Consider the following 25,378-nt stretch of genomic DNA (forward strand, 5'->3'; position numbering starts at 1 on the left):
CAGTGTAGGTGATTCTCTCCCTTTAATAACAGAAAACAAAGTTGCTGGAAAATATAGAAAGCACTTAACCATGGCTGTACTTAAGTACAATTTTCTTCCTTCATACTTGTACTTCACCATTTGAGAGAATAATATTGGACTTTCTTTCTCCACTACATTTGTCTGATGACTTGGGTCTTGCAGATTAAGAGTTTGATGATCATCTTATCAAATATAATAAAATGCTCCACCTGATCAGACACATTTAAAGGTTTCTTAAACATTAACTCATGTTACTGTAAACACTTCTAAACTTTTATTCAAATTAAAGTCTAAATGCAGAACCACTTTGTATTTTTTCATACTTTTGTTCGTAAGGGATCAGAATACTTCTTTTTAATTCAAAGGGCTTTTTTGGGATCAAATAATGTATGTGGCAGAGTGCCAGTTACTGTTGGCAGCTGTGTACACTTCCTCAATTTCCATCTAAGACTTTAACTTGTGTGTGACAATATACATATACTTTATCCCTATAATGACATTAACTTGAGTGACAGCCTAATTCTGCATGCTAGGCTTTTAAAAGGCCCTGAGAGGACAGTAGGGTGAAGTGAAAAGCATGTTTTCTCGTATCTGTAATGCAAAATTACAGGAAAAACAAAACCGAAATCACCTGAGAACCATAAACAAAATAGTCTTCTCTACTGTGTATCACGTGGGCCTTAGCCTCAGAGCCATGTGCACACACATTTAACCTTTGTTTTAGGAGCAGCCATTAACTGGAACCAGGCAACTGAATTATTGTCTGAGCTGCTGATCTGGCTTTCATCACAATATATCCAAACAGGGCTCACAATGAAGTTTATTTCTATTTTTTGCCAAGACTATATGAAAATAAAATCAGCACAATATTTGACTGTTTTAATTCAATAAATAAATAAAAATTCAGACATTTAATATTTACTAAACACCAGTTATATTGAATTGCCTTATATTGAAAGGTATGTCCGTTATCCTGACCACAGTCTGCATCTTTCTGGCAGGAAATTGAAATCTGGAAGAAGTCTGACTGGATGTGACACTGTAAAGTTGCACTACAGGATACAAGCAGGCATACATGTAGAATAACAGCAGCTTCCTCTTGCAGGAAGACTTTGAAACTGTTTCTATTACATCTCAATATGCAGACACGAGTCCAATTGTATTACATCCTGCATATGTTCAAATTGCCTTCGCTTCCTGTATAAATTACATTACACTGGCATTATTACGAGTTTGTGTCTAACAGGTATTTTAAACAGATCATGTTGAAAGTTTCATTTGCTTGCATGTCACTCACTAGACTGGATGGTACATTGCCTTAGATTTTGCATTTGCTAACCGAGCGAGGCAGGTGTGAAAACCTCAACATGTACTCAGCAGGCTTTCAGCACTGACATGCATATGTATAAAAAGGTTTTCAACAACGATGGCTTAGAGCTGCTATTGGCAGGTTAATGTGTTAGTATCTACCTGTACATGTGCCCAAACATGTTGTATTGGCTGAATATTTACTTTAGTATCTAAATGATTCCACCTCTGATAGAACGCCACCAATCACACATACATCAAATCATGTAGTTAGTTATTTTAATTAATTTAAGATTATCAAAGATTACCATTAGTTCAGCATTTTTCATACAAAATGAGAGCCCACAGGCATGTTTAATAATTATCAAAATGTTCCCAAAAAAATAAAATAATTGGCTTGTTAAAGTTAAAGCATTTTTATACATTCTAATTAGACGGTTTGAGAAATTTAATGTGGAATTATCTGGTAACTACATTTAAAAGAGACTATATGAGTCTTGGGCTATGTTCAACACAGTCACTTCGCAATTACATAAAGCCAGCACTACTTCATTACCACAAGGTGTTACCAGGGAGAGATATAAAGTAAGACTTGTAAAAAGATCCAGAAGTTTGCGTCCAACATACAAACAATAAAATTAAAAAAAACAAAAAACTTTTGTAAACATACCAAATCGCAATGAAATACAACTGTAAAGTTGTAATCAGCTACAGTGTAACATCACCGATGGGCTACACAGGAAACAATGTCCGTGTCAGACATTGTTTCCTGCTGCAAAGACGTTGAATCTTAACACAAGTAAACATGCAGAAGAACGTCCTGCTCTCCCTTAAAGTTTAACTGACTGCCCTTTTTTATATCCGTCTGCTGACAGTGGCTAAAGAAACTATTTACAGAAAAACGGTGCAAACCTTAGTAAATACAAACATCAATGAGTAAGCATAAGTTTAGATGGCAAAGATGAAGACCTACAATATAAAACAAAGTGGCAAAATTTAACATCGACTTATGCAAGAGAATACATATTACCATTGATCAGATAAAAATGATAGTTGTTCAGGAAAAAAAAAGCTGTCAAACAAGAGCAGCTTGTGTTTTCCCTCATTAAATACTACTTCTCAATCTAGAAAGTTTGAGAATCAAGGCTTCAATAAAAAGCAGCACAATGTGAAGGGTCAATTAATAGCTACAGTACGATATACACAGTTGTTTGTTTTCCTAACTGATAAAGGGGGAAGTGGGCTAAAAAAATTACTTACACCTCAACTCCAAAATCGTAAATAATAAAATCTTTAATGTTCAATATTTTCTTTGAACATCATACTTTTGATCTTGTATTTATCCAATTCATCTTGTACATATTCAATATTGTAAATCTTTCATGTAGTTATATATATTTGCATTCTGTTTTCTAATATATGTGGTCTCTTAATATTTGTTGTTTGTTTGTAGCTGGAGTTTGTGACAAAAAAATAATTTCCCTCTGGGATTATTAAAGTACTATTTCTGATTCTGGTTTAATGTACAGCATTTCCGGGCATCCTGTCTTGAGTGGTTATCGCCCCATCTGTCTGTTAACTAGCTTGATCCAACTTATCAGACACATAATTAGCCAAGCCTATTGTCAGTAACACAAAGACTACCACTCTCTCTATTTAACCTCTGCACTGTCTGCCTGTGACTGATTGATTGAGGTAACCCAATATTTACGCCCTAAGCAACTACGGTGTTAGTGCTAGGTTTAGGGTGCAAAACACAGAAGCGTCAGTTAAAAGGTGTGACCTTAAACCATTTACTTCTCCAGTGTTGACTTCCCCAGCGACAAGGCTTTGAAGTGCTGATCAGACTTGTGTTTACTTTGGTCTAGGGTCGCCTCTCAGGACCTCAGTGAGCTGAAACCTCAGCGTGTTAAATGCATCACTATAGGGGCGCTCTAGTCAGTTTTTGAAGGCCCCATAGCGGCTGGCTTTACTAATGAAGTTCTTGAGCAGGTCGTGGTCCATGTCTGCAAAGGCCTGGGTCTGCGTGACAGCTGTTAGGTGGTTGACGCAAAACTTGAAGCAGAACTCCTCCAGGTCCTAAAAATGAAGAGGGCTGTCTGGTCAGTGCTGAGGAGTATATCTGACTAGCTACTGAGAAGGGCCCCACCACCATGGTGTTTGACTGTGTGTCAGGGACTATAAGCTTACCCGCGCCTCATACTTGACAGCAGCAGAGAGCAGAGTGATGGCGTTCTCCTCAGAAATTCCTCTCTTGATTGTTTCCTGGCACAAACGCTTCAGCCTCGTCTCTCGGTAGAACGTGGCCAAGTCTAGCAGCCCTGCACACACAAGGAAAGCACAAAGGTGAGTGTGTTTAGGACTTCTGCACTGGCTTTCAGTGTGTCAAGGACTGTTGTCCATGTCTGAGCTCACCAATAGCGTCCTCTGGTGGCAGGTTGATAGTGTCTGTGTAGAGGTACTCCAGAAAGGCTCGGTACACCAGGTATGAGAACTGGTGAATTTCTATGGTATCCTCGTCAGCTTCATTAAGCAGTGCACGGAAATGCTCACACCTGGAGAGGGAAGAAAATGAGCAGACTACTGCAGTGATATGGTAAAAGATACCACACCTGGATTAAGCAAGGGATTATTTATATGTATTACAAATATGGACTCATTTCTGCTCTTTTGCAAATCATGCTGTAGTGATTTAAAAACAATATCCCACTTCCTGGGAACCCAAAGGTTTGCATTAATTTGCTTTCAAAGTTTACAAATAAGTTACAAATTATCATTGTGAGGTAACAAAGTGCACTCTGCACTTAGAGTTAATTGCATTACTGGCCAGGGAAAATTAAATTAGCAGGAAGAAAATAATGAGACTTGAGGTTCACTATGATCAATCCCACAACTCAAGCAGGAGCCTGTTAATAATTTTCATACTGTATGGAAATCAACTGGCAAACAGCGGCTGCCTTTTTGACGGACTTAAATGAATCTCTGTCCTTTTTAAAGTTTCAATATTCTTGAAATCACAGACTTGAAATGTCCAACCTCTCTTGCAATGGCTGAGAGGGTCATCCCTTTGGCCTTTATCTGGACAACCTGCTGTCACAGGGTTTCAGTCACCTTAGTGCATCTTGCCATCTTGCAAAGTAACCAGGAGAGCTATCAGATTAATAGGGAGTGTCCAACAATAAGTAAATTGTCACCAGGTACCAGATTAACACCGATAACGGAGGTATCTGAAAGTGTTCTCTAATTTTGCTCACTGCTTTTTTCTAAAATTAAGGTTTTTGTTGAAGTGCCTTGGTTATTAAAAATAAAATGTTAGTACAGCGGTGGTATAGCCACTGCTGATATTAAATCAAATTCTGAACATTAAAGAATAAATCACGTATTAATAGCTTGTACTCCAATTTTGTTCTCCAGTGTATATACTGTATATATTCATATTCTTGTGGCATATATTCTCAATATCTATCCATAATACACTTCCTGAGGCAAAGCAGAGGCACTTGGCCAACAACTATAGCCCACAGTATCTTTCCTTATTTTTTCCTTCTGGCTCTCTGCATTATAAATACTGATTACCATTTGCCTTCACTGCCAATCTCTACTGGCTCAGAACACTGCATCACGATCATATTTTCTCAGGACATGATTGAACAAATAACTGAGTTTTCCACCTCCATGTACATCTCCAACGTGTAATTTGCATGTGATCTTATATATTATTCATGTGAGCGTGTGTGCTGGGGTTGACATCGCAGACAGTCTGGCTCCTTCCTACTGACAGTATAAAAGAGCAAGGGACTAGTTTGCAGATACTTTGTGTTCAAGTGCGGTTATAAAAAGAAAAGCAGGAAACCATGGGTCTGTTTTTGCTTCCCTGTGACATTAACAGGAAAGACAAGGAAACACTGTCTAACAGATAGTTAAATATAGGTAACACAGCATCCAGTCTGTACATGTTAAATTCATTATCATAGAAAGATCAGTGTTTTTGCTATCATGGTGGCTGCACAATTAACAAAATAATTTGTTTGTCTTGATTTTTCTTGTTACTTTAACTAACAAAGTGCACAATTCTGCATCATCAAAGTGTGTTTCTGTTCCCCTGAAAATCCCACTGTGGTATACATCGATTGATTAGTCATGACCAAGCACACCTCCAAATGTGAAAAATAGTCTCATGTTACCAGAGTGAAAGTCAGGATGGAGAATCAGTCTGCTCTGGTGGGGAAGCAAATAATAATAAATCTCCCTGACAGAGTCAAGTAAAGAAGAAAACAGTGCTGTGGCTCATGGAGACACTGTTTCAGTTCCTGTAGAAGTATCATCATGTGCATCAATCTAAATTAGGTTTGTGTAAATAAGAACCACAATAAGAAGCTATTCTAAACAAAATTAAATATTATGTTTGAGCAAGTACAGCTCAGAAGGTTTTCCCTAACCAGACACACAATCTACTCAAAATGCCATGTGATTGGATAGGAACTATTTGGTTAATTTTTCTAGACTTCCATTTCATTTTCAAGGAGTCTATATTTCACTGAAAAATATTTTTTTAAAAGACAAAAGTAAAAATGAAGTTGCAACTAGAATAACTCATAATATATGTAGTGAAATATTTGAAAGAATTTAATAAGAAGGTATTAAATGTATTTTTGTGTGAAACGTGGATGCTTGACAAATCTTCATCCCGGCAGCACAGAAGATCTAAACAATCACCACAGTTTCAAGATTAGTGTCACCAATTCAGTGTCTGACTAAATGTCTCCTCTTCTGTTCCTGAGTTATGGTGATGAATAATGCACAGAAACATTATGATGTCACTGTGAAGTTGACCTTTGACATTTGTGTGAAATTTTGTCATAATTAGCGTAGGAATTCTTGAGCTATGGCCAAATATGTGTTTTGTGAAATCACAGTGACCTCTCTCTTTGTCCTCCTAAATCAAATCAGTTAATCTTTGAGTCCAAGTGGACATTTGTGAAAAATAAAAGGTGAGGAGAAAAAAACACAAATATCATATTGACCAAGTAACACTAGTTCATATCATCTTTGGACTTTGAGGGGTTTTTGTACCTGATTTTCAGCAGGGCTTTGTGAACATGGATACACTTCCCATCAACCAAGAACTTCAGGTCTGAAATCTCTGGGCTGTCAAACTCCTTCTTCAAAGACTGGGCAACAGTCAGGTAGTCGTCACCATCTGGCAAAAAAAGAACATAACGTTTTTTTAAAATAACGAGTAAATAACAAAATGGTTTCTATTGAGGCCTGTTTTTGAACCTGGATAAGCGCTAAATTAACTGTTAAAGATAATGAGAGATGTGTAAAGATATACTACAGGAAACAAGAGTTTCCTGTTTAGTTCTTAGACCACTTCCAGGAATTCTTACCTATGACAGAGATGAGCCCACTGCATGTTATGTTTACCTTTGACCAGTAACAGGGTAAGTATTCATTCAGATCAGAAACGCATGCAAGTCCTCCCAATGAATTTGAATGGGGATAGTGCATTCAGGCTGCAGCGGGAAATGCAACCCACCGTCAAACTGTGGTGGCCAATGCGATCAGATTTGTCACAGTCCTCTTGAGGCGGTGTGAGAGCCCTGTACAATAAACAGTAAACAACCCTGCCTCTAGCACTGCCACAAGAGAGTTTTAAAAAACTATGAGGCAAAATAAATTAAACAAGCACTAAACTGCCAAGGAGTTTGTGTAGCAGCTGATTGTGGGCTCCAGCTGAGTCGCTCAGTCCCTCCCTCTCTTTACTTTCTCTCTATCTCTATGAAATGAAGCTGCCTTCAAGTGCGGTCGGAAATGTCGAGATCACAACAAGGATCTTGCTACATTAAGGGGCTAAAGAGAACAATAGGACGTCACACTATAAGTGCCATAAGTGACACTCACACGTCCACGGGAGAACCCTGCCCAAGGCTTTGTGAATGCAACCAAAACGCTACAATGTTGTATGGTTTACAAAAATGTCCTTAAAGCCCGCCTCCAGACATATTTACAGTACTCTGCTATGATTAATATTTAGTTCAACACGGGTTGAACCACAGAAGGGGCTGGAAGTACATCTACTCTTTTTCCTCATTGAGAAATTCTAGATCTAGCCTCTGCCCTGCCCACCCCACTGCTCGTTGACCGGTGAAAGAATAGTCAGAGTAGTTAGCATCTTTATGTCAGCATTTTAGTTTGAAACTGACAGTGGCTGACACAGCGTTAGTGGTTGCGAAACATACAATAATATCTGCTACAATGTTATTGCAGTCCACTTTGTGCTGGAGGTTTCAGGTTTCTTTTACGGCTTTTCACTGGCTTTCAAATTAGTGATGCATCTAATATAGCTCTTTTTAAGAGAAATGCACAGATATCTCTTCAGTGACAAACTAGGATACACATTTTGCACAGATATAATTCACTATAGTCGAGATCAGACATTTTAAGGGACAGAAATATAAGACGTTAAACACGTTTTGTAGTGGAGGGGGACTTTAATTAGTGAAAATGTTACAGGAATTCTTGGGCTCTTCAGTTTTTTTTTAGAGTAATTTTTGGCCTTTCGTGGCTTTATTTAATAGTACAGCTGAAGATTGACAGTGAACGGGGGAGAGAGAGATAGGGGGTGACATGCAGCAAAGGGCCACAGGTCAGAGTCGGCGTCGACTTATAGCCTCTGTATATGCAACTCGAACTGTCTATCCACTGAGCCACTGGGCGCCCTGGTTATTCTTCAGTTTTAAAAGTATTTATTTTCCTATAAAACTCTTACCTACTGAGAGGAGGTGCCACGTGACTGCTGGTGTGGCGAAGCAAGCAAACACATCATCTGTGCTGCTGAAATGGGTGAGGTGGGGGCTGGCCACAGCCTGACCTCGACACTGACCCCACATCAGAATCTGCCCGCTCTGGGTCTTGGCAGCTGACGTGTGGCTTGTGTGACATGCTGCCACCTCTACCATCCTAGTAACAAAAAACAAAAAAATTTCAAACCTTAAAATACTACTAATGTACAAGCTTCTTATGCAGACTGCATACTGAAAAAAAAAGGAACGCATTTTATTAAAGACATCATATTTCTACGCTTATTCTCTAGAATCAGCAATCTGTCTCATTACAATATGATGTTAAACATTTCATAGCTTTGAGGCATTTAGCGACTAAATCTCTCAGGATCTTGTCATGCGACCCTCAGTGACCTGTCTTGGTGGCAGAGAGGTGTCACTGCTAATTGAGGCCGAGGTAAAACAAAGTACTAACCTCTCCTTGTCTGTATTTATTAGAGTGGGGAGAGCTTGGTTACTCTTATTTCCTGTTCCCAACTGCCCATACGAGTTTGCTCCCCAGGCATAAACCATCCCCTCATCTGTAAGCGCCAACGTATGTGCATATCCACAGGCAACCTGTATATTGGAAGAAAGAGTATAATTAAGCTGACTGTTAACTGAAATAAATAATCATGGCTTTATGAGATTTATCTCTACCTACCTTACCTTGTAGCTTTGTTTTAATTTCTTGAAGCACATTGAGTTCAAGCTTGCCGTATGAAATGTGCTATATAAATAAATTTGACTTGACTTGCCTGGACGATGTTGATACCTTGGAGTGCAGCGATCCTGCATGGGGTCTGCTGATTTCCATTGTTGCCCAAACCTAGCTGTCCATTGCAATTGTAGCCCCAACCATAGATCTACAAACAGAGAACAAATACCAACACCGCACACACAATATCAAGGCATTGGTGGGGGGTTGTTTTCTGTATGTTTAGGGCTTATTTTTGATTTCACCTTCCATTAGCTTTTATCAGTATAAATTTCAAATATTGTATAAATTTGACATCAGCAGTTCATTGCCATTTTCTCTCAGATTTCTCTTCACTTTCCTTGAGTGCATATACAGAATGAACTGTCTATTGTGAAATCAACAATGTCTCCTGGGTGGAGAAAACACAACAACGTTTGGATGCATTGGTGCATTAAATCAGGGTAAAAACGTGTTTCTAAAGAATCTGCATATTTCTAAAAAAAATGATTAGCCATGCCATCTTATGTTATACACATTTGCCTTAGTTTGGAGATCACTGATTCACTTGTTCATGCTAAACATCTGCAGATAGGTTATTCCCATTACCTCTCCATTGTCCAGAACAGCCATTGAGCAGAGTTGTCCACAGGCTATGTTCACCACCACTTTGTTCTGCAGGCAGCTGCTGACCCGGCGTGGTGTCGGCTGGTTGGCAGTAGACCCTGAACCTACTTGGCCTGAGTTGTTGTAACCCCAAGCATACACCTGAACACAGAGATAAGTGTTAAAATAAACATACAGATTAAAAAACTCACAAAAGGACACAAGTGATGATAGGTTACCTCTCCATCGGTAGTGAGGGCAATAGTGTGGTGGGAGCCACAGGCCACCTCTGTCACTCTCTTGCTCAGGAGGTTGGTGGACACCAGGGCAGGGGTCAGTCCATGGTTGGTGGTCCCATTGCCCAGCTGGCTGTAGCCATTGTGGCCCCAAGCAAACACCTCTCCATCTACGTAGCAGAGGGCAAACTTTCATTCATGTTGGCTCAGTGGTTAATATTTAATTTATAGATAAGATGCAGTCGACTTCACATGATTATAAGCAGAGTAAAGAAATCTTTTCAAATGTGACTGAAAACCTGCTACAGGTCTTGTAATATATGAACATAAAACTTGACAACAAATAAATCAATGTTTGGCTCTTTGGTGCTGTTAAAGTTTTGTTTATACCACTGACTGGTAGCCTGTTATCACCAGACTAAAATGATGAATACCGTGTTTGTCCTTTTTAACTTCATGCATGCTTGGTTCATTTTGAAGCAGGAAAAAAATGGCCATATGTACCTGCCAGAGCAAGTGAAACATGAGCTCGGCAGATTCGTCTGGTTTCCGGGGTAACTGACTGGAGTAAAACACTATATTTTGAAATCTGATAGGCCATCTATGTTGCAATCAATTATCTGTGTGAAGAAAAGTCTAATTTGTAGGCTCAAGCAAGTAAGGAATACAATAATTGTCTGTTTAATGCAACGTTGTGCGACTTGTTTACCCAAAAATAACCAGAAGGCCACTTTTGTACCAAAACACGCTGAATTGTTAAATGTCAGCATACAAACCTGACATTCTGCTGTCTTTAGCCATATATATCCACACAACAACATTTAGTGTTCAGATCATACACATGTGAATTCAAGTCAATAGGCTCTAATAAATCTTATTTTTTTGTTCTGTTTTGTTTCTAATTATGTGATTTTGAATAGTGTATAGGCAGCAATGACAAAGCATCATCATGAAACCAGATTCTAGACATTTGCATGTATCTTCTTGTTGTTTGTGATGTCATTCCTATGCATCCTGAGGATATGTCCCCGCAAAGCAAAGGCTTTCTGGACTGGATTACCTGCAGTAGCGATAACCACATGGGGTCCTGTTCCATAGCTCAGGGACACAATCTTCTTTCCACATAAGACATCAATCCGCCGCGGCTCAATGGTGCTTTGAAGGTCTCCGAGCCCTAAACAGCCACTGCAGTTGGTGCCCAGAGCAAAGACCTGAAAAGACCAAACATCACTGATGAAATGGTACTGATATTAATAAATGATGTCTACAACCCACATTCTGTTATTTACTCATAAATACAGACAGTCGTGTAAACAAAAAGTATATGGTGAGATGACATGCTGGGAGGAGACTAAAAAATATAAAACTTTGGTAGTGGGGTTTTATTTATAATTTGAAATAAGGAGAGATTCAACTATATGAAATGTTGAGTCCCAGTTGAATCCCCAATATACAGCTGGCCTTCAATATTGTCATTACTGGAAATTTGTCTATTACTTTTTAATCGATTGTCAATGAAGCTTCTACAATGTCAGAAAGTTTCCAGTGCATACATTTTGACAATCAATGTTGTGCTTACTGACTAAATACCTAATAATGACCAGCTCGCTGGACATTATTCCACTTATTACATGGCTACTTTCTAAAGGAATCAATAGTTTGTGCACAAAAATGAATTTAAAATAATTTTATTGATTTAAAAATGATTCATTGTTTTTTCTAAAAAAAATAGTCCTGATTGAAGTTTTCTGCTCTGTAACTGTCAGTCTATTGACATTTTAATATCCATTGACACGTCTGCTAGAGTGGATACCACATTCTGTTTAGTTTTAAATCCATGTCTGTCGACTACTCTGTTGTTTAGCTCCGCATTTTTTGCTGCGCGGATTTCTTTTTCTTTTCTTTACTGGGGAAGGTCCAGCCATTAATTATGAATACAAAGTTTTGTGCTCTTCAATCACATTAAAATTATTATTAGAAAGGGTGACGGACAGCTAACATGCTGTTGTTGCTTTTACCCACAGCTGACATTAAATATACCGGACTTCTTTCTGCACACTGATGGACATGGTCCTCCAGAGCTGCACCCGTAGCAATGGTTTTACATAGCAACAGTCTGCTATACAGATATAACTTATTAAGATTAAGTAATAATCATGCATGCAGGTAAGGCAGAATTTAGGTACCCCAACATTTTAAGTGAAAACATAAATACATTTTTCATTACTATTAACTGCTCCAAAATATAAAGTGTTTGGGCGATCAGACAAACAAAGGTGCAAGGGTAGTAAGATCAGCCACGCCCAACCCCTTTCCACAGGATAAAAATGGAGCTTGCAAGGGTATTAGTGCTGTATAGCTAAAGATAGCCTCATTCTATCTGCTTATCCCTGTACCTGGAAATGCACCCTGTATCAACCACAGAGTGGGAGGCCTGCAACATTTTTATATCCACTTCTAAATGGACAATAATCAAGCCAATGTAATGAAGGGAGATTACGTCTATTAGATCTTTCAACACATCTTCGTGTAAACAAGACAGGATTAAAGCAAGTACTTGTTAAAGCCAAAGTGTTACCTCATCATTAACTGTGACATAGAGGGCTTCATTTGCAGCACTGCCAAAGACACAAGCCTGCCGAATAAGCCGTAGTTCCTCAGGAGGTAGGAGCGCAAACACTGGCCACTTCCCCACGTCCAGCATACTAGTCAGCTATGAAATGAGGAGAAAACACATTTAAAAAGATTTGAATACAAGTTATCCAGAAGTTTTGATTTAAAAATATAGTGTTCAAAAGCTGGGAATGTGGGAGAGAGTGGTGACATTCTCATTTTAAAGTAATTCCTGCTCCATAAAATCTTGATTGCATACACATATTACTGTATTTTTACAGTCATGTACATGTTTGTACAGTCATTCAGAAATGGCAACAATAAGAGCAAAATAAGGCCAAACTAGACTGTTTCATTCACATACCAAAAAGAAACTACCGTAAACTGGAAATCAAATATTGCCCAGTCTGCAGCAACCAATACCTACAATAAAATCTGAGATGATAAATTATCTACAGGTTTCACATCTCAAAAAGTGCCCAACACAGAAGTGGGCACTGAGCCCAGTTTTGTAGACAGATTAGAACATGCTTTTGCCTGAGCTAAACCTAGTAGTGTGTTTACTGAGTGGAGTCCAGAGTATCTCCCTTCAACATTTTTCTTTGCACTACCATATCTAAAGCCTGATACAATATGTCCTGCACACTTGGAAACAAAACCATATGTGAATTTAGCATCATGATGTTCTCGGGGTGGCATAATATCCAGCCCACATGAATAGATTTAAAAAGGGTTGCTTGGGTCTTTGTATTTAAATGGAGCTTATTTATCATCTTGGCTCAGTATTTCCAACATCAATATAAAACCTCCGGGTGTCATGCTACCTTCCTCCAAACTTATATTAGACAAGGTATCATAGCAACTACCAGCTGGATAATAAGTACCGCAAAGAGTTGACTATATCCTAATTAACAAATTTCAAAAGCTCTTTAAATGAACAGACCTCATGCACACCAACCCACCCCTGTAGGCCGAGTTACATATCGCTAAGTAACACTAACAAATGCCATAAGAGGGAAAAAAAAATTAAGAGCGCAAAATAAAGAAATAGGCATGCTTTGCAGCCTGTGTTTACCAACTGTAGCAACAGAAACGTTGCTAATGTAAGGTTAACATCTACTGTTAGCAGTAGCCTGCTAACAAACTTAACCATACAACACAACATTATTAAGCTAATTATCATAAGGAGTGTTGTTGTTGCTGGGAGCCGCTGAGTGTTTAAACTGTTGACGTTACCTTGCTGTTGTTCTAGCTCTTGTTTCGTCCGCTATGTTGTTTTCTAATCACTGAACGCTGAAACATCGAAACGTTGTCAGCCAACATAGCTGCGAGTCAATATTCGGGCGGAATCATTTCGGTAGTCTGGTGTGGATCCAGCTTCACATCAGTTGCTGTGCTTGCACCTTGTTGTAGTTAGCTTTGAAGCTACACTGCCGACTGAACTTAACACACCACCACCGTACTTCCTGCAGCTAGATGATGCGTTCAGGAAAGTCGGAGCTGGGACTTTCTAATGTTAGTTATTGACAAATACATAATAATTATCATTACAAAACAAAGCCCCTTTTTTTCTTTTTTTAAGCGGACTTTGTGACTAATCATCTTGGTGTTTTGAAATGAATGAAAGGCAAACATGCAAGAGCTAAGGAGATGCTTATAAGGAGATGGAGGTGTTTGAGGAACCCTAGCAACTACAAAATAATTTAGATTCACTATTATTATTATTATTATTTATTGCTTTGTTTTCACTTATTATTTTTTTCTATTCGTTGTCATTTGGTGCATATTATTATTATGATAATATTATTATTATTATTACTATTATTATTATTATGAGTAAAAAATGTAAATAAAAGTTTTACTTTTTATCCAGTGTGCCTTGTATCTTGGGAGGTACTATTACCATGTTTCTTTTCCATGTTATTGTAAATGAATTCATTTTTAATTTAAAAAATCATAAACATTCGCTATTAGTATGATAGACGTGGTAACATTTAAAGTAAATCGTGTTTTGTGAAGCCACTAGCTTCATTTTAAAAAGTGCTAAACAACTAAAGATTTTTTTTTATTACCAAAACTCCAATAATGTATTGGTTTGTTTTTTAATATTAAAAAATATCTAAACAATCCATACACCAAAAATCAACAATTACAAATACATGAAGTGACTACCATAACATCCCAATTTGTATTTGACATTCATTTTTGAATGGTAACCAGCAGATGGAGCCAAGGATAGCTTAGTCTTAGTGCGTGTCATTTCATTTGTTTGTGCAAAGACTCATTTGACATCTTCATATTTTATATGAAGATGAAAAACAAACAAATAAATAAGCTATGAGGTAATATTTCAAATACACAGTAGTTCAGTATATTACAGAGAAGAAGTTTGGGATTGAGTTTGTTTCTTAATAAAAGCATGTTATTGAAAACTTACATTTTAATGTGACTATTTTAATACAGTCACATAACCTGCTGCTTGGATGTACCAAAGGATGTGGTTTAACATTTGTTATATAAAAAAGTCTAAAATTGACACTACAGCATTTGAATGATGTACTGTAATACTGGACTGTGATTGATGGGTTGTCTGTGATGTTACCTGTCAGAGTTATAGAAATTAACCACCCATGTTCAACCGCAATTATTACCTTCCATAATGTCACACATGAAGATGGATGGATGGAGGAATAGATAGATAGATAGACACACAGATATATCTATATCTATATCTATAGATAGATAGATAGATAGATAGATAGATAGATAGATAGATAGATAGATCGATAGATAGATAGATAGATAGATCGATCGATAGACACACAGACAGAGTAGCAAATAGACAGATAGATAGTAATCATGTGCGCCATACAGGAAACACGGTAATACTGAATGGACAAGTAGGCTGCTTAAGGATTACTGGCCACAGTTGAGAGGTGTCTGTAGACCCCTGTAGCTCGGCAGAACAAGACTGACCTGACAACAGACTGTCACATCCACGTCAGTCATGTATGTTTTTGTCATTTCACCACATAAACTTGTTTCTCTGCGACTTGGTGCACACACCAATCACAGACACGTCAACCTTAAGTTCTTTCTTAAAATCATGAAAAATTAATTAGGATGACATATGAAGCTGATTATAAGTGTACGGAGTACTTGCCACAACATTGACTGAAGCTAGATCAAAACGATAAAAAATGTAACGATATTATAAATGTTTCTTTTCGCGATCGTGGAATTTGGGACGCGTCATGATTTGCTGTGACGCGCATGCGCACACACAGCACTGGTAAGCGACGGCGAAATTCTTGACTTTATGCAGTGTGGAGCAGGGTTGGATGGGAAGTTTTCTCGATAAAACTAGCAGCCAGGCTAACGTTGTCGATACCTAGCGTCAGCACTGCCGCTTGCTCGTCACTTCGACCTGTTTTAGGTGCAGTCAACCGGAGCGACCGTCGTTCATATTACGAGAAAACACATCCTCATCTTGCTAACTAGTAGCTAGGTAGCATTAGGTAGCTTACACTAGCATGTCACAGTTTGCCTTGTCTTATGTTTATCTAGGTAGCTAGCGAGATATCAGTCCCAGGTGCTGCAGAAAGTAGCTGGTCGCCGGAGCTCGCTGACGGTAAAGATTTGGGGAAGAGCTGAAATCATCAGTGTGCATCGGTGTGTGAGTGAAGACTGCTGCTGCTGAGCGGACTGACTGAGTGAGTAACGTTAGCTGCTGCGTTAATAACCACTTATGTTGCAGACAGCCTGTTAACTGTGTTCCTTAAGGTAAGCTAACTCTATCGTTTGTGGATTAGCTGTACTGTTGCAGTTAAATATCTAACAGCTGTGACGTAACACACACACACACACACACACACGTTAGCTAGAGTAAACAATTGTCTTGGCTGCAAGGTTGCTAACCTAGTTAACTTAACGATGACAAATAAGGAACATTACCTCTGTACATTGACTTTAGTGCAGCTAATGTGACATGTTTATGGTTGATAGTAAGGCAGATGTATGATTTGCTAACGGGGCTATGTCAAATACTGTACATGCACTAAATAAAAGCTATTTTACAGGGGGTCCGGGACCCCCGGGGGTCTTTAGAGTTAAAGCAAGGGGTCCACCGAATTGCTTGATGATCTTTCCGACCTTTATTTAAAAAAATATGTCTGAAAATATACATTAACACGATTGCAACGTATTAAAAGCAAATACACATTTGTGAAAAAAGAAATACATTTACAAAACCTAGATGATAGGCTTACTGGCTTATAGACAAGGTAGCCTATAAGGTAGCCATGTACAGATACAATTGAGCTGAATTATTCAATGTGCCTTCCATATGTAAGTGTAAATGTGTGTGTGTGTGTGAATATATATATATATATATATATATATATATATATATATATATATATATATATATATATATATATATATATATATATATATATATATATAAGAATATGTTAGTAATGATCATTGTAATTGTAATATCTTAGTATTGTATGCACCATACAAAGCTGTTTGTGTATGCTTTAGGCCACCATACAAAGCTGTGTGTATATGCTTTAGGCCACCCTAGCTGTTAGGCCCAATTGAATATGCAATCCAATTTTATAAAATGTTTGTAGTAGGTGGTCCCTGCTTCATCTCTCTTTCAGCTAAGGGGTCCTTGGCTTAAATAGTGTTGAAGACCCCTACACTAAATGGATAACCAGCTGCCACACCACGTGAAGCTCACTGCATAGGAAAACATTTCTGCAGGTGTTCCAGCTAAACCGTACTGGTTCAAACTAGGATCAATTGTACAGTAAAATCGATGACCAAAATTTCCAAAACATTATATGCTTGAAACTCTTGATGACCTCATTATTGTCATTGTTTTGTATATTACTAAACAGTGAATACACATACTGTAAGAGATGTCCGGACAGAGTGTACTGTTGTTCTACCCATTCAGGGTGTTTTCCCCATCTCACCAAAACTGTAACTGAAAAACAGCTGTTGTGTCCTTATTGGCAGCCCTCTTAGCCACAGTCAACAACAGATGTTACCACAATTTGGATATAGAAATAATTTTTATAGTGCTGCAACAGGAAAGGCTGTGTACAGGCTTTAGTGGAGTGAGTCCGCTGTTGTTTTTCTTTTTTTTTTTAATAGGAGTCCAGTGATTTCTGATTATTTAGTAGCAGCATTTATACCCACAACTTTTTCTAGAGAAGGCATAGGAACAAAGGAGGGAAAGTACCACTATGTGTTCATATTTCAGGTGACTTGTCACCCAAGCAGCCTAACTACAAAGGACTTAATATCACCATCCACCCTCATCAAATTATGTCATATTTGGAAAATGAATAATTAACTCTCAAATCCTAATTTCCAATGTGAGAATGTAATTTGTGGCTTCATAAAGTGTGTGAAATGTTGGTGGTCAGGGGTAAATGTAAAGAAAAGTTCCTAGAACCATGCATTATTGGCAAAAAAAAAAAAATAGAAATTTGAACATGAATTAACTTGAAGTTGTCTTTGTGTTTTAGAATAATATGCTAAATGATTGCAGTGATTGACTTGGAGGCCTAATTGCCACAGAAGGAGCCGTCATCTAATACCTGCTAGTAATACTAGGCTAATCACTTGTCGACCCTCTACTGCAGCAATAGTTCCCTCAAACCCAGTTCACTGACCATCACACTGTAAACTGACTTTGTTGTTTAAGCTTAAGGAGGGGAGGGACTAAGGCTAACAGATAAGCCAGATCACTGTGAGGTTAAGGGGGCGCATGCGCTAGATTCTAATTAGGTTCAAGGACACATGTTGCATTTCTCTCATGTTGTTCTGTTGAATTTTGACAGATTTTGTGTTAGCCATGGAAACTTTTTCAGGATTTTCTTTTTTCACAAATTGTCCGTCCTCAGTGTGCCCCTTTTTTAATCTTAATTCATTGCAGTGTTAAATGAACTGTATCTTCCCTGGATACTCTTCATAGGGTTTGACTTGACATGAGTTCATGTATAATCCCTCTTGATTGATTTGCATTCATTGATTGCTTGAATGCAGTAAACATTATATGCCTCCCCTTTTCAATTGAAATGGTATGAATTTTCTATATACAAGAACTACTAATTTCCTTCTCTCGTCTGTTAAGTTCCCTCCCTTGAAATCATTGTTTAAACCCTATACAGACCAACTGTTATGCTTAGTAAGTTGTGGTACCCGTCACCTGACAGACACATTACAATATGCTTACTGATGCCAGGTTTGGCATTTCCATGTACATTATGACATGTAGTAAATGTTTCTTTTGAATCCATCAATATGGTAATTGTGTGCAGTGGTTTTTGAAAACGATTCCTTTCTTCTATTTTTTTCCTACCCATTTAGCCTTTTTACTTTGGAAGAAACTTTTTGTAGTATAAGCCTGTGAATATTCTCATTTCTCTAGCTCATCGTTATCCCCAAAGCAAATTTCAGTCAAAAGCAACTGGACTTGGTTATTTGTCTAGGAAGACGTTTCACCTCTCATGAATGCCAAGAGGCTTCATCAGTTCATGTACGCATCTGACCAGGTCCCTGGTCAGGTGAAAACGTCTTCCTGGGCAAAGGGGTTTTTGTAGTATAGGAAGGCAGACCTTTCCTGTGTATGCATGAACAATGGCATACCAATAACCAATATAGTAACTTAGTTTGCATCACCTCAACAAAAATTCAGATAAACACAAATTCCATGTTAGTGGAACATTCAACATGTAAGGGGTTTTTATACAGAAAGGCCATCACATTGGGTAAGGGTTAACGTCTAACAGAGACAAGTACTGCACTTGAGTAATAGACAACAGACTCCTTTAACAGTACACACATTTACCTAGCCTATATGCTATGTTTATATCCCATTGAAATGCATGTGATCAACCCTCTCTTTGGTTTGGGATCAGGACTGTTTGAATAACTGGTCTAAACTGTTCGCTCATTGATAACACCAGAATATATCTTTCTTAGTCAGCAAGTAGGATGCTTTGCCAGAAAACCCTGCCAATGCAATGACTGGCAGTAAAAACCATTTGATGTGTCTTGAAATTAGTTATGATGTGCATCAAATTCCTGCTCAGTGTGATTCAGCTTGTCACAACATCTTTACTGGAAAGAGTTGTGCATTAAGTGGTCATATCGTCATAGAATTGGGCGGGGAAATCCACCAGCAATGCAGAATAGCAGATAGTTGTGCTATTGTCCAAACTTGTATCCAAACAATAATGATGTCTGTAAGTCTCATATTATCTGTTGTATCATTTGTAATATAAATGAAAACGATCTCCAGAAATGGATATTTTCTAGTGTTCAATATGGACCTATCCAATCCTTAAAAGCCCAAAACAATAATATCCGTTTCAGTTTGTTGCTGAATTATAAAGTATACCTGCCAATAAACAAGAAATAATACTTTCAGGGTATTCAGAGTAAACATACTAATTATAATAAACATACACAGAGAAATACACAATTTTTCTCTGATATAGCTGATGATGTGTTCATACTGTATACTAGGAGAAGGGAGAGAAAAGCTCCATCCTGTGGACCTTCTGGGTAAATGTGACTCTCAGCACAGGTCTAATGAAGATGTCACTACAAATTTGGGGTATACTTTGTTTGTGCATCTCCATTGATCACATTGTCTTTGTTGCAGGAGTACCTCTTCGGTGGTGTGAATGAGGGAGACATGGCAAACCACACCCCACCTCTGGAGTCCGGCCAGCTTCTCAGCCCTGAACTTCCAATTCTGGCCTCACCAACACCCCCAGCCATGGTCAATGGGGAGGGCCCCCAGCAGGTACACTCAAATCCCTCTACCCTTTTGTCTCTTTGTCCCAGTTGCTGCGTCAAGTCTGTTCAAAATTTGATAGAATATCCATTGTGGCTATACCACTGCTTTACTAGCATGTTTTTTTTTAATAACCAAGGCACTTCAACAAAAACCTTTATTTTGTGAAAAAAACTGCACTGAGAACAGTAACCACTGTGTCAGAAGAGAAGATTTCAACAAAGGTTTATAGGATTCAAAAATGAATAGGAAGTGTAGAGGCCCTTGCTTTTAAGCACATCTGCACCCACAGGACATCACTAGTTTCTCACACTGCTCTAGTTTGATCTTTGTCCATTCTTCTTCAGTCTCTTCCACAGTTCAGTAACTGTAGTGGGTTTCTTAGACATTACTTTGTTACCAAGGATTTTCCAAAGATTCTCCATTTCATTGTTTGAATATTCTTAGCTTCAGGGAACTGCTTAACCAGTTTTGCAGTGTGACAGGGGACATTCTTGCATGAATCAGCATCATCATTTCATCATCACATCAGAAATGTCTGGCTGATTGGGAGAACATTTCAGTGGAGGTATTGCATGTTCCCGAATGAGGTTCACATAAACATTTTCATTACCCAGCCATATAGCTGTACAAGAGGCCCAACTCCTGCTGCAGAAAACATCCACCAACCATGACACTCCCTTCTCCAGATTTAACTGACTTCTTTACACACTTTGGGTTCAGTCTGTCCCCAGTCCTATGCCAAACATGTTTCCTATCAGACCCACATAAATTGTACTTGCATCCCTGGAGTGCATTCTGGACCAGTTCTCCTCTGTCCACACAACATGCTCCTCAGCAAAGGCAAGTCTAGCCTTTTTATTATTTCTGTTGATGAGAGGTTTGGTCACTGCAGAGTGGACTTTCAGTCCAAATTGTCTTAAACAACGCAACACTGTGTGCCGAGACAGATCCTTGCCCTGTTTAGCACTGAACTGGCGAGCAACTGCAGCTGTAGTGTTGAACCGATTCCCCATTGAGAGTCTTTGCATAATCCTGTTACGTGGACAACCGGCCTTTTTGACAGACTTAAATTAATCTATGTCCTTTTTAAAGTTTCAATATTCTTGAAATCACAGACTTGAAATGTCCAACCTCTCTTGCAATGGCTGAGAGGGTCATCCCTTTGGCCTTTATCTGGACAACCTGCTGTCACAGGGTTTCAGTCACCTTAGTGCGGCTTGCCATCTTGCAAAGTAACCAGGAGAGCTATCAAATTAAGAGGGAGTGTCCAACAATAAGTAAATTGTCACCAGGTACCAGATTAACACAGGTAACTGGGAGGTATCTGAAAGTGTTCTCTAATTTTGCTCACTGCTTTTTTCACAAAATAAAGGTTTTTGTTGAAGTGCTTTGATTAAATATAAACACATGCTAGTACAGCAGTGGTATAGCAGCGGATGTTCCATCAAATTCTGAACAGTAAAAAAATAACAGTATTTCAGAATAAATCAAGTATTCACATTTTTTTCTCTAATTTTGATCTTCAATGTCTTGTATGTTTGACCAGCACAGCAGTGAGAAACATTAATATGGTATTTGGCCTGATATCTAGTGCAGCAGAGGCTGGAGCCAAGGTCGTGAATGGGTCAGTGGCAGTGATATATCAAAAGGTGTCTGAATCCTGCATATGGAGTTTGTTTATATAATGACTATAGAAAACTGAGATACAACTTGGTTTAATTTAACGTTATTAATTGATTTTATATATATCTGTTGCCTTAACTTACTACAGCATGTGGAATAATCAAGACTACAATATCTCAAACCCAGCTATATTTTGAAGAAGATAACTGTAATAACTATGCCTCTTGTCGAGCCTGACATGTATGGTGGCTTGTTTCAGATGCTAAACCAAAAAAACACATATGGCTCTTACTCAGATAAGAATTGAAACAACCCAAACAAATTTGCTAACCTCACTCAGCAATATGCTCGTGGAGCATATTTCATCTGCAACAGGTGTTAGGCAACATATCTCTCTCGGTTTTGATAGCGGCTTTTGCCTGTATACAGGATATGGGGGTGATATCCCCCCTCATTTCTTGTCAGTATCAGAGTTAGATTGAGTCACCCTGACAAGCGACAGTGATTTCCCTGTCATTTTGATGGTCATCAGTTTCATTTGCCAATGTTTCCATGACTTCCTGGGGGACAGCATGGGACCCGCAGTAATATATTTTCCACCATTTCCTCAGTTTTGTGCAGTTTGTCTAGATAAGACTTGCTAATAATAGCGCTGCCCCATAAACATGCCTTTCCAGCCGTCTTGTCATTTTCCACAGTGGGAAATCCCTTGCCTGAATCAGGCTTTGTTCATGTACAGATCAAATTTTGCTGGTTGTGTTGGTCTGTGAGGGTGATGTTCTTATGGAATTCAGTGACCTTATCACCTCCCACAATGGTTACCTGAGTATGTGTACTCGTCCCCTGTCAGTGTTTACATTTTTGTATCAGAGCTAAAGGAATAAAATGCTGCGCTCACTTCCTGGTTTACATCATAACCACCACCCCACTGCTCAGACCAATTTGAGGCCCTGCATGTTCATGATCGTTCAAAATGTACCACGAGGAGAGGAGGAAAAGCAAGTATCAGAAAACACAGAGCAGTTACTTTGTTTTTCAGACTACAGCATGATGCCTTTGTGTTAGTTAGTAGTTTAGTAAGTGTATCCTTCTCAGACACAATATAAATACCCAGACACATTATATATGATTGGATACAGAGACAATTCATTGCCATTGATTTGATACTTTTTAAATTTGCATTAAAGTTGAAATGGTTGTAGCTAAGAAGCAAGGTTATCAATTATGAAAATAAAAAACAATCAGTAGCAAAGAATAATTTATTGTATAAGGACCCATTGTCAAGAGAAGTTACGCCTACTGCTACATCCAAAATAGCAAACAATAGGCAGTTATACACAAGGCCAAACCTTTTGGGCATGTGCCATTATGTATGTATTTTTCACTGAAATACTGCCAGAACTAGATATTATACACTGCCGTTTCAAGGTCAGTATCATCCATCTGTAGCCATCATTTTCAACAATGCTATATGGATGCATGTCCTTGCAAATAAAATGGCTTATTACTTTAGTCATTACATTTGACTGCGAGGAGCTGGGTATGATTTTGCAGTTGCTTATGCTGTTGTTTCATGTTTTGCAAGGTCCTGTTGTTATTGTTGTTTTTAGATCTGCTTTGCTCTTTGCAGTATTAGAAGAAGTTTGAAACTTTGTACCTACAGCTGTCTGTTGTATACTGGGAAGTCTGTTAATTTCATCTGTGTGGGAGCAGAAGAGTGATGGGTCACAAACTTTTTCTTTCTCATACATATCTGTAACTCTTTGCACTCTTCACATTGTCTGTGATTTTGATTCTATAAACCTTTACATTGTATTAATCTTGCAGCATGTTTACTCATTGGATATTGTAGGGCTGTACCCGAATACGATTTTTCTGATTCAGATTGTATTTGGTTGCTCAATATGAAGATTTGACTAATTGTTCCTCTTTTTTTCTTCATATATAATATAATATAATATTATATAAATTATTATATTTTATTATGATCTGGCCATCACAAAATACATTGGCGTGAGTTTCACGGATGATTTCGACAGCATTAACATAGTCATATGCATCCTGCCACAGTTTCAGAATAAACCAAAAATATTTTTACAGTTCTCAACGGGTGGCAGTCCATGCAGTCTGTCCTGGGTAATCAACTTGGCGGGTCAGGGACTTCCGCTTAGTGTGGGAGGATCCTTTTGTCTACCCGCATTTCCTCAGTGGCGGGTGGCACACCATGACCGCCTCTAGATCGGCTTGGAAAGGCTCTGGGTGAAGGTGGAATCTTGCCCAGGGCCGTGGCCTTAATGCTCTCTGCACCCTCTCTCCCTGCAGGGAGGGATGCCTGTCAGCCGGGGCATACTGTTGTGAGTGCATCAGGGGTCTGTGGGGATGTCGGTAACCCACCCGACCCGTCTTGTTTACAATGCTTTGTGGGTGTGACTTTTGCATTGTTCAAAGGAGGGCTTTTCAAGGACTGTTGTTTGAGCGTCACTGCGAATAAGATGTGTTGTGTGTTTGAGGAGGTGTGTAAATCTCATGACAGCTGCAGAGTGAGGAGCAGGAACCACTGGAGGGGTCTGGGCCCCGCCAAATTGAGGCAGGACTATGGTGACAGTGATGAGGATTTGCAGCGATGGCTGACCCTTCCGTTTCTGACCTTTTTAGTTGGAGGACACCTCATTCTTTGTTCTTAGTTTCTTTATCCCAGTCTTGGCTTGGTATTAACGCTCCGTTAGACCTATTATTCTGAGTCAGAGATGAAGCTGTTGTCTTGGGGTCATTACCGGAGATGATTCCTTTTTAGAAATGATGGCTACAGTATGATTCACTGCTTCCATCCATTTAAACCCCCTCCCCTCCAAGTTTGTCCTGTTTTGCCGTTTGGTTTGCAGCTAAATTGGTAACGGATGAATCAGTCTGTTTCTGTCAATGTTTAAGCACAGCTAATGGCTCATGTACTTAGCTGTAGTCTGTGCTGATGGCTATGTTTATTTTCTTTATTTGTTCATTACCCCTTTTCATCAGACCTGTCCTTTAATGTTTTCATGTTCTTTGTGTGTGCGTTTTTATATTACATTAGCATGATATATTTTTTCCATGTATGTGTTTATAAACCTGATAGATTGAAAGTGATAAAAACACCTTTTGGAAAATTTCACAGGCTGTTAGTGTTAGGTGCGTTCGCAGCATCGGCGATAGATGTGATGAAATCGCAAGAATAACAAGTATCACGCTGCTTGATTAAATTTGGACCATTGCGGCAATCGTGGTAGGTAGCTGCCGGTAGGTAGCTGCCGGTAGGTAGCTGCCGGTGGCTAGCTGCCGGTGGCTAGCTGCAGGTGTGTTAGAGCATGGAGAAAACTAAAACATGCAGGACAGTGGCCCTACAGGAGCATGCTGTAGAGGGTTCTGCCCTGCCTCCTGCCAATCAGCGGCTCTCCTGTAGATCAGACCGGCATACGCTCACTCTGCAATGGTGGCTTTCTTCTTCTTCTGGATTTCCCGCAGACTAGATGCCTAAAGGCACATTGTTGCCATCCACAGGTCATTGTTAGGCATAGCCATTATATATATCCATAGGAACAGTCGGGTTTCCTAAATGCCGTCAAGGATTGCAACAATGGCGGCTGTGGTG

The 25,378-nt window shown here is 38.9% G+C and overlaps 2 protein-coding genes across 3 annotated transcripts in view; one reads left to right on the forward strand and one right to left on the reverse strand.

Moving 5' to 3' along the window:
* rcbtb2 (regulator of chromosome condensation (RCC1) and BTB (POZ) domain containing protein 2) lies at window positions 1-13,690 on the reverse strand. The gene is made up of 12 exons (XM_083913271.1): window positions 13,542-13,690; window positions 12,271-12,405; window positions 10,753-10,903; window positions 9,696-9,862; window positions 9,460-9,618; window positions 8,912-9,019; window positions 8,590-8,732; window positions 8,102-8,292; window positions 6,403-6,529; window positions 3,745-3,884; window positions 3,520-3,650; window positions 1-3,408 (listed from the first exon to the last, which is right to left on the reverse strand). Exons 2-12 carry the CDS (start codon window positions 12,394-12,396, stop codon window positions 3,268-3,270), a joined length of 1,584 nt encoding a protein of 527 aa, XP_083769397.1. The 5' UTR covers window positions 12,397-12,405; window positions 13,542-13,690; the 3' UTR covers window positions 1-3,267.
* Window positions 13,691-15,607: 1,917 nt separating this feature from the next.
* Window positions 15,608-25,378, forward strand: part of fndc3a (fibronectin type III domain containing 3A) — a 53,791-nt gene continuing 44,020 nt past the window's right edge. The window contains exons 1-3 of one of the 2 annotated variants that reach the window (XM_083914584.1): window positions 15,608-15,741; window positions 15,873-16,018; window positions 19,993-20,136. In XM_083914584.1, the coding sequence (XP_083770710.1) occupies window positions 20,026-20,136 (111 nt within the window). In that variant the 5' untranslated portion in view covers window positions 15,608-15,741; window positions 15,873-16,018; window positions 19,993-20,025. Of the gene's footprint in view, window positions 16,019-19,992; window positions 20,137-25,378 lie in introns of both variants that reach the window. The other variant, XM_083914585.1, reaches the window with a different exon arrangement.

This window comes from Echiichthys vipera, assembly GCF_963691815.1.
Source record: "Echiichthys vipera genome assembly, chromosome: 5".
NCBI lineage: Eukaryota > Metazoa > Chordata > Actinopteri > Perciformes > Trachinidae > Echiichthys > Echiichthys vipera.